Source organism: Larimichthys crocea, unplaced genomic scaffold, assembly GCF_000972845.2.
Source record: "Larimichthys crocea isolate SSNF unplaced genomic scaffold, L_crocea_2.0 scaffold322, whole genome shotgun sequence".
NCBI classification, from domain to species: domain Eukaryota; kingdom Metazoa; phylum Chordata; class Actinopteri; family Sciaenidae; genus Larimichthys; species Larimichthys crocea.
The window spans coordinates 215,434-225,618 of NW_020854246.1; the positions used below are offsets into that span (position 1 = coordinate 215,434).

Here is a 10,185-nt window from a genome sequence, read left to right on the forward strand (position 1 = left end):
ACTGAGATGTAATCGAGTAGAAATACCTGAGGATACGGAGATCCTGTACTTAAAGAAGTCATGTGACTGACCTGCAGTCTGACGGCGTGCTCGTGTTTCCTCTTCATGTCGTTGATGTACCAGGCGACTCCCGTCATGGTGTAGATGGCCTCCTCCACCACCTCATAACCCTCCTCCTCTGGGTCAAAGTGCTTCGCTATCTCCTGAACGACATCACCATCATCATCATCATCATCACATCATCACCATCATCATCATCAACACCATCACCATCATCACCATCACCATCATCATCATCATCATCACATCATCACCATCATCATCATCAACACCATCACCATCATCACATCATCACCATCATCATCATCAACACCATCACCATCATCACCATCACCATCATCATCATCATCATCACATCATCACCATCATCACCATCATCATCATCATCACCATCATCATCACCATCATCATCATCATCAACACCATCACCATCATCATCATCATCATCACATCATCATCACATCATCAACACCATCATCATCATCATCACCATCATCATCATCATCATCACCATCATCATCATCATCACCATCAACACCATCATCACCATCACCATCACCATCATCACCATCAGATTGGTTTCTTCAACAGAAATGTAAATGTCGGCAGGTGTCGGTTGTACCTGGAGCAGCAGGTGGTATTTGAGGATCCTCTGAACAGGTTTGAGCAGGTATGAACCGAGAGGCAGCGAACGCTTCAACAACGCCTGACGATCCCGAAAAAACTTTGCCAGAGTTTTATTCCTCATGCACTCCGTCAACGCGGCAACCGAACTGCAATCAGGTTGCACAGAGGTAAGAACAGGTGTGAAGAGGTGTGACCAGAAGTGAACAGGTGTGAACAGCAGTGAACAGGTGTGAACAGGTGTGAAGAGGTGTGACCAGAAGTGAACAAGTGTGAACAGGAGTGAACAGGTGTAAACAAGAGTGAACAGGTGTGAACAGGAGTGAACAAGAGTAAAGAGGTGTGACTAGGAGTGAAGAGGTGTGAACAGGAGTGAAGAGGTTGTAACCAGGAATGAACAGGAGTGAAGAGGTGTGAACAGGAGTGAAGAGGGGTGAAGAGGAGTGAACAGGTATGAACAGGAGTGAAGAGGTTGTAACCAGGAGTGAACAGGAGTGAACACCAGTGAACAGGTGTTGTTCACACCTGTTCACTGGTGTGGAGTGAAGAGGGGTGAACATGTGAGAACAGGAGTGAAGAGGAGTGAACAGGTGAGAACAGGTGTGAACAGGAGTGAAGAGGTGTGAACAGGAGTGAAGAGGGGTGAACAGGTAAGAACAGGTGAGAACAGGAGTGAAGAGGTGTGAACAGGAGTGAAGAGGGGTGAACAGGTGAGAACAGGAGTGAACAGGTGAGAACAGGAGTGAACAGGTGTGAACAGGTGAGAACAGGAGTGAACAGGTGTTAACAGGTGAGAACGGGAGTGAACAGGTGTGAACAGGAGTGAAGAGGTGAGAACAGGAGTGAAGAGGTGAGAACAGGAGTGAAGAGGTGGAACAGGAGTGAAGGGGTGTTAACTGGTGTGAACAGGAGCGAAGAGGTGAGAACAGGAGTGAAGAGGTGTAAACAGGTGAGAACAGGAGTGAAGAGGTGAGAACATGAGTGAAGAGGTGAGAACACGAGTGAAGAGGTAAGAACAGGTAAGACCATGTGTCAGTACTTACTTTGGGTAGTTGGTGCAGTATTGTGTGTAGATATCAAAGTATTCACTCTGAAATAAGAGTTGTGAATTTTATTATATAATTAATAGAACTTTTGTAAAATCATTTTTAGATTTGATTTATTGATTTGATGTTCTGATGTAACGAGATCATTAAACTCTCTTTTCTCACCTTCATGACGAAACACCTGGCAATGGCGACAGGGTTGTTGTCACACAGGTCGAGAGCCTGAAGCAGCTCGCTGTCACCATGAAGAAAGTTAAAGAACATTACAGGTCCAACACATCGCATGTTTAATGAATGTGCTGAGTCATCACACATTATATAAACACTTCATACATAAACAGTCAGTGTGAGTCTTATTTTGAAATTCTCCTTGATGGACCGGGCCGTCTGTTTGGGTTCTGTTCTGTGTGTTCTGATCCGGTCTGATAACTACACAGCTCATGATGAAGCTCTGGGTTGATCTGACTCTGTTCCACACTTTGATGATTTCATTGATGAGTTGTTTATTAAAATAATATGACACACTGACATGAGGTGTAATGATGCTGCTCGTCCACAGGGTGGAGATGTCACATCACTTTGTCACATTAAGTGTTGAACACGTCATGTGTTGATCATGTATCGTTCATGTGTATATCAGGTGTCGTTCATGTGTTGATCATGTATCGTTCATGTGTTGATCATGTGTTGATCATGTGTCGTTCATGTGTTGATCAGGTGTCGTTCATGTGTTGATCAGGTGACTCTGTAAATGTTGTGTCACCTGTTGAACTCGTAGATGTCCTCGATGTTTCCAAACAGAGAGCACACCTGTTCAGGACGGATGGACAGGTCACACTGATCGATGATGTGAGCCAGGTAATCCTGCAGGGGGCGGAGCACAGAGCACAGGTCATACATTAAAGGTAAACACCTGTCATGTCTCTGTTGACCTGCAGAGGGCACACTGTCCCTGTAATCTGATTACTTTCGGATTGGGTCAACAGGATATAAATTCACACATGTCGATGGTTAAGTCATTTAAATGTTTTAATTATTCTTATTTAAATTATTTAGAATTTAAAAAATGATTTTGATTTATTTCAATATGACAACAATCCTTATTAAAGTGATTTTAATTAAACTGATTAATTATTGGAAAATATTTTCTCTTAACTTGAATAAAACAAAAAAAATGACGACTACAAGTCATAAATTAATTAAACATGATTAAAGATAATTAATTATTAATGAGGATTAAATATAATGTTCTGTTCTGTCATGTTCTATTCTGTCAAGTTCTGTTCTGTCAAGTTCTGTTCTGTCATGTTCTGTTCTGTTCTGTTCTGTCGAGTTCTGTTCTGTTCTGTTCTGTTCTGTCAAGTTCTGTTCTGTCATGTTCTGTTCTGTCATGTTCTGTCATGTTCTGTTCTGTCATGTTCTGTCATGTTCTGTTCTGTTCTGTCAAGTTCTGTTCTGTCATGTTCTGTTCTGTCATGTTCTGTCATGTTCTGTTCTGTCATGTTCTGTCATGTTCTGTTCTGTTCTGTCAAGTTCTGTTCTGTCATGTTCTGTTCTGTCATGTTCTGTCATGTTCTGTTCTGTCATGTTCTGTCATGTTCTGTCATGTTCTGTCATGTCCTGTTCTGTCAAGTTCTGTTCTGTTCTGTCAAGTTCTGTTCTGTCATGTTCTGTTCTGTCAAGTTCTGTTCTGTCATGTTCTGTCATGTTCTGTTCTGTCATGTTCTGTTCTGTTCTGTCATGTTCTGTCAAGTTCTGTTCTGTCATGTTCTGTTTTGTTCTGTCAAGTTCTGTTCTGTTCTGTTCTGTTCTGTCAAGTTCTGTTCTGTCATGTTCTGTTCTGTCATGTTCTGTCATGTTCTGTTCTGTCATGTTCTGTCATGTCCTGTTCTGTCATGTTCTGTTCTGTTCTGTCAAGTTCTGTTCTGTCATGTTCTGTTCTGTCAAGTTCTGTTCTGTCATGTTCTGTTCTGTCATGTTCTGTCATGTTCTGTTCTGTCATGTTCTGTTCTGTTCTGTCATGTTCTGTCAAGTTCTGTTCTGTCATGTTCTGTTTTGTTCTGTCAAGTTCTGTTCTGTTCTGTTCTGTTCTGTCAAGTTCTGTTCTGTCATGTTCTGTTCTGTCATGTTCTGTCATGTTCTGTTCTGTCATGTTCTGTCATGTCCTGTTCTGTCAAGTTCTGTTCTGTTCTGTCAAGTTCTGTTCTGTCATGTTCTGTTCTGTCAAGTTCTGTTCTGTCAAGTTCTGTTCTGTCATGTTCTGTCATGTTCTGTTCTGTCATGTTCTGTTCTGTTCTGTCATGTTCTGTTCTGTCATGTTCTTCCATGTTCTGTTCTGTCATGTTCTGTCATGTTCTGTTCTGTTCTGTCATGCTCTGTCATGTTCTGTTCTGTTCTGTTCTGTCATGTTCTGTTCTGTTCTGTCATGTTCTGTGATGTTCTGTCATGTTCTGTACAGCAGCCTGCAGGTCCAGATCTCCTCTCTGCCTTCAGGTTGACTTGCACCTGTTGCATAAACACTTAATCATCTTAACGAGTTAATTATAGTCTGTGAGGCAGCGACATCACATCCTGTCCTACTGACATCACTGAGCTCCACCAAACAGGAAGGAAGGGAGCTCTTTCACAATAAAACATCTCTAAAAACAAAAGAAACGTTTCAAAATAAAATCACCAATTCAATTAGATATTTTGGGGGCTTTTTGAACTTTTATTTTGTAGTAGCACAGAAAGGTGAAGCGAGGGTGACGACATGCAGCTGTTTTACAGGCTTTTATTTTGAAGGTCTGTTGATGTCACGATTGGTTGTGATGACATCATGTGAATGTGTGTGTTGTGATGTCACCTCGACAATCATGCGCAGGTCTCTGACGTACGTCCTCTCCGTCTCTATGATCTCCATGACGACCCGGTCCAGGTAGGTCAGCTGACGGTTCGGCACCATGCTCCCGCTGATAAACGGCGACACCTGCTGGCGCCGACTGAAGGCTCTGCTCGGTGTGTGCGTGAGGTTGAGGCCCCGCCCACTCCCCTCGGGCTCTGGGCGTGGCCACGACCCCCCCTCGCTCTCGGCAGCGCCCCCAGCAGGGCTCAGGTCGATGTCACTGTGGGCGGGTGGTGGCGGGGCGAGGTCGTCTCTGGACGACCCGGAGCCCGAGGACAGTGTGGAGATCAGGCTGAGCGGGCGGCGGTCCGAGCTGTCAGAGGGCGTGGCTGACGGAGCGCGCTCAGTACTGCTGACGGAGGCGCTGGACAGGCGGGGGGAGTCTGAGGAGGAGGAGGGGGGGGACAGGTCAGGATGATGTCATCATGATGTCACAGCTCGCTGATCACTGAAGGAACAATAGACCTTCACAATAAGAGTCCTATCATAACTACAGACACCTTCACAATAAAAGACCTATTATAACTACTAAGACCTTCAAAATAAGAGTCCTATTATAACTACTGAGACCTTCACAATAAGAGTCCTATTATAACTACTAAGACCTTCACAATAAGAGTCCTATTATAACTACAGAGACCTTCACAATAAGAGTTCTATTAAAACTACTGAGACCTTCACAATAAGTGTCCTATCATAACTACATACACCTTCACAATAAGAGTCCTATTATAACTTATAATCAATAAAAAAATAAAAATATGTTTTGTTCCTAAGACAGGAAGTGATGTCACAGCATCAATTCATCCATCAGTTTGTCAACAGGAAGAGGAATTAGACTCAGAACACCAGCTGGAGCTGGCGTCCAATCAAAATACAGACCCCACACCTCTTAAGTTCTCACAGTGCTTTGGGGAAGGTGATGTTGCCATGGTAACATGTAATCATACAGTACTGACTTTCATCTCACCTGTTGGAATGATCAGCCAATCACATCCAAGCAGCAGCTTCCCTCCACCCACACAAGCTGATGACATCATAACTGATTGCTTCGTGATTGGTTGAGATTCATTCACAGATTTCAGGGTCATGCTGTGATTCACATGGCGGCCATTTTGAAACACATGCTAACATAGCATGCTAACATGTTTCGTTGAAGCACGCTAACTGTACATGCTAAATAAATTAGCTCGTTCATGTCGGTCGGCGTTAGCAAACATACCGGCTACCCGCGCGTCAGAGGGCGGGGCTAAAAATCTGACCAGCAGAGACACTGACAGCCGACCTGACGGAGAGAACAGCAACACAACATGATGCATGGAGCCAGAGCAAACAATGCTAACTGCAGCTAATGTCAGCTATCAAAGCTAACTGCAGGTAATGTCGGCTATCAATGCTAACTGCAGGTAATGTCAGCTATCAAAGCTAACTGCAGCTAATGTCAGCTATCAAAGCTAACTGCAGCTAATGTCAGCTATCAATGCAAACTGCAGCTAATGTCAGCTATCAATGCAAACTGCAGTTAATGTCGGCTATCAAAGTTAACTGCAGCTAATGTCGGCTATCAAAGCTAACTGCAGCTAATGTCAGCTATCAAAGCTAACTGCAGCTAATGTCAGCTATCAATGCTAACAGCAGCTAATGTCAGCTATCAAAGCTAACAGCAGCTAATGTCAGCTATCAAAGCTAACTGCAGCTAATGTCAGCTATCAAAGCTAACTGCAGCTAATGTCAACTATCAATGCTAACTGCAGCTAATGTCAGCTATCAATGCTAACTGCAGCTAATGTCAGCTATCAAAGCTGTGAAGGTGATACAGCACAGTGTGTGTCAGCTGAAACTGTTTTCATTCAAACTGCACACGCATGCACGCGCGCGCGCGCACACACACACACACACACACACACACACACACACACACACACACACACACACACACACAGCGTCCATTAGCTGCCTGGCTTCCTGCCAGTGAGGCGTTCACTGACCCAGCAGGAAGAGACTTTATGGACTGCAGTGATAAGACGGACCAATCACAGCGCAGTGTTACATTCAAACAGTGACCTTTGACCTCTGCAGCCGTTAACACACAAACAAACGTCACACGGCCACTCACCGAACCAGCGGCGGACGAAGACTCGCCTGAGCCGCCGCTCCTCCGCAGTGCTCCTGAAGGAGATCTTCACCTCCTCCTGTGAACATGAACACCTCACCACAGCATGACCTGCTCCTCCTGCTCCTCCTGCTCCTCCTCCAGCCAGACTACGCCACATGCTCCTCTGATACCCCATCAGCTCAAACACTGTCTGCTCACTCAACAATGACTCTCACCACCACAGCTGCAGACGCCTGAACACTCCACAGGTCTGCACACATGTTACACCTCCTGAAGAGGAGGAGGAGGAAGAGGGACTCCAGACAGAGGAGGAGTCACATCATAAAGGAAGGAAAAGAAGAGGAGGAGAAAGAAAAGAGGAGGGAAAGAGGGAGGGAGCAGGAAATATCAGAGAGGAAGAAGAGAGGATCCCTCACACACTTCAATTAGATTTATGCTAATGTTAGTCTTAAAGGTGATGACCGGGTCTGAACCCAGAACCACAAGGAACCCTGAGGAACCACAAGGAACCCTGAGGAACCACAAGGAACCCTGAAGAACCACAAGGAACCCTGAAGAACCACAAGGAACCCAGCAGCCTGAGAGCGCAGTGTTCTAGAGGGGTAGTAAGGTACTATGAGCTCTTTTAGATATGATGGTGCCTGACCATGAAGAGCTTTGTAAGTAAGGAGAAGAATTTAAATTCTATTCTAGATTTAACAGGGAGCCAATGCAAGGAAGCCAAAATGGGAGAGATGTGATCTCTGATCTTGGTTCCTGTCAGAACACGTGCAGCAGCATTCTGAATTAACTGCAAAGTCCTCAGAGACTTATTGGAGCAGCCTGATAACAAAGAGTTACAATAGTCCAGCCTTGAAGTAACAAATGTGTGGACTAGTTTTTCTGCATCCGCCTGAGACACGATGCGTCTGATTTTAGCGATGTTACGTAAGTGGAAGAATGCAGTCCTCGAAATTTGTTTTATGTGACGTTAAAGGACAAATCCTGATCAAAGACAACTCCAAGATTCTTTACAGTGTAAAACTACACTGTAAAACACACTGTAAAACACACACCACAACTACACTGTAAAACACACTGTAAAACACACTGTAAAACACACACCACAACTACACTGTAAAACACACTGTAAAACACACACCACAACTACACTGTAAAACACACTGTAAAACACACTGTAAAACACATACCACAACTACACTGTAAAACACACACCACAACTACACTGTAAAACACACTGTAAAACACACTGTAAAACACACACCACAACTACACTGTAAAACACACTGTAAAACACACACCACAACTACACTGTAAAACACACTGTAAAACACACTGTAAAACACACACCACAACTACACTGTAAAACACACTGTAAAACACACTGTAAAACACACACCACAACTACACTGTAAAACACACTGTAAAACACACACCACAACTACACTGTAAAACACACTGTAAAACACACTGTAAAACACATACCACAACTACACTGTAAAACACACACCACAACTACACTGTAAAACACACTGTAAAACACACTGTAAAACACACACCACAACTACACTGTAAAACACACTGTAAAACACACTGTAAAACACACACCACAACTACACTGTAAAACACACACCACAACTACACTGTAAAACACACTGTAAAACACACACCACAACTACACTGTAAAACACACTGTAAAACACATACCACAACTACACTGTAAAACACACACCACAACTACACTGTAAAACACACACCACAACTACACTGTAAAACACTCAACAGAGGGTTGGAGATCAAAAAACTATCAGATCTCAAATCATGTCCTTCTGTACACTGTAAAATATTCTAAAACACTAAATATTCTAAAACACTAAAATATTCTGTATTGTACACTGTAAAATATTCTAAAACACTGTAACATATTCTAAAACACTGTAACATATTCTAAAACACTGTAACATATTCTAAAACACTGTAAAATATGGTTCCTGAGAAGTGTTTGGGTTCTGTGTGCCAGTGTAGATGTTGGTGCTGACTGAAACCACCTCGCCTCACGTCATCAGTATGAACTTCAGTCCATCTCTGGTGTGACGCAGCTGTTTTTACAGTGATCAGGCTGATTGTGGGTTTGTTTGTTTGTTTGTCTCACAGAGCGTCTTGGACGGACGGGGTTAAGAGGCAGGACAATGGCCGACTGTTCAGGAGACACAGCGGAGTTGTTTCACGGAGGTGAAACGTGAACGGGACGCTGCGACCCGCCACAGCAGAACGGTGACATCATACAGTACTCTGTACTGACTCATGATTGGCCGGTTACAGACAGGAAGAAGGAACGTGCATCACTTCCTGTCAGAGTGACTGATCTGTAATCAGCTGGTGAGTCACTGCGGGGGCGGGGCATCAGGGAGAAGCGTCAGAGTTCCTGCGTGCCTCGAACGCCTCGCTGTGGGAGGATTAACCCCTTGACTGCCAGCAGCACGCTGAAGACAACATGTTGACACACATGTTGTCTTCATGCAGTCTGAGGACAGACTGACACCAGGACACTCATCAGGATGAAGTGTGTGTGTGTAATCTGTAATAATGAGGATTAAGTTAATCCAGCACACCCCCACCTGACCAAACAGCTGATCCTTCATTCATTATGAGAAGTGACGTCCCCGCAGACTGTCTAAAACCTGGACGTAGTCTCCGTGACGTCCCCGCAGACTGTCTAAAACCTGGACGAAGTCTCTGTGACGTCCCCGCAGACTGTCTAAAACCTGGACGAAGTCTCTGTGACGTCCCCGCAGACTGTCTAAAACCTGGACGAGCTCCTTCACATCTCGTCTCTCCTCTTCCTTCACATCCGTTTACTCTATCTGTCCATAGTCACTCCTCTCCTCCACATTTTCTGTCTCAGCTGCCGACATCGCCTCTCTCCTTCATCTGTCCTATCGCCTCTCCTTTCACATCTGTCTCTCGCCTCTCTTTCTCAATCTGCTTCCTGCATAACGTCCTTCTCACTGCTCATACTCCTCTCATCATTCCCATCTCCTTCCATCTGTCCTCCTCTCCTCTCCTTCACATTCATGTCTTCACTCCTCTCCTTACATCTGTCCTTCATCGCCTCTCCTTCAACATCCCTGTGACGGGCATTTCCTTCCTTCACTCTTCCTCATCGCCTCCTTCACAGCCGGTTTCCTATCTACTCTCCTCACATCTGTTCCTAATCTCCTCTCCGGCCACAGATTGTCCTCCTCTCCTTTTTCTTCACATCTGTCCTCTATCGCCTCTCCCAATCTGTCCCTCAGCCTCCTCCTCACATTCTGCCTATCGCCTCTCCCTTCAAATCTGGTTCCTCATCGCCTCTCTCTTCACATCTTTCCCCGGAGACAGAGCGGATACCAGAGAGAGAAATTCGGTAAGGGGGGACAGATCAAGTCCACTCTGACCGCCCTACCCACTTCACA

At 44.6% G+C, this 10,185-nt stretch overlaps 1 protein-coding gene across 12 annotated transcripts in view; it reads right to left on the reverse strand.

Moving 5' to 3' along the window:
• Window positions 1-10,185, reverse strand: part of LOC104934449 (pleckstrin homology domain-containing family G member 3) — a 34,488-nt gene that overhangs the window by 9,881 nt on the left and 14,422 nt on the right. For 6 of the 12 annotated variants that reach the window (XM_027276173.1, XM_027276172.1, XM_027276170.1 and 3 more), the window contains 6 exons: window positions 4,576-4,997; window positions 2,494-2,594; window positions 1,896-1,965; window positions 1,728-1,774; window positions 683-833; window positions 72-203 (listed from right to left, as the gene is read on the reverse strand). In XM_027276173.1, the coding sequence (XP_027131974.1) occupies window positions 72-203; window positions 683-833; window positions 1,728-1,774; window positions 1,896-1,965; window positions 2,494-2,594; window positions 4,576-4,997 (923 nt within the window). Of the gene's footprint in view, window positions 1-71; window positions 204-682; window positions 834-1,727; window positions 1,775-1,895; window positions 1,966-2,493; window positions 2,595-4,575; window positions 4,998-5,836; window positions 5,900-6,730; window positions 7,051-10,185 lie in introns of those variants that run through there. The other 6 variants (XM_019266700.2, XM_027276169.1, XM_019266699.2 and 3 more) reach the window with 3 other exon arrangements.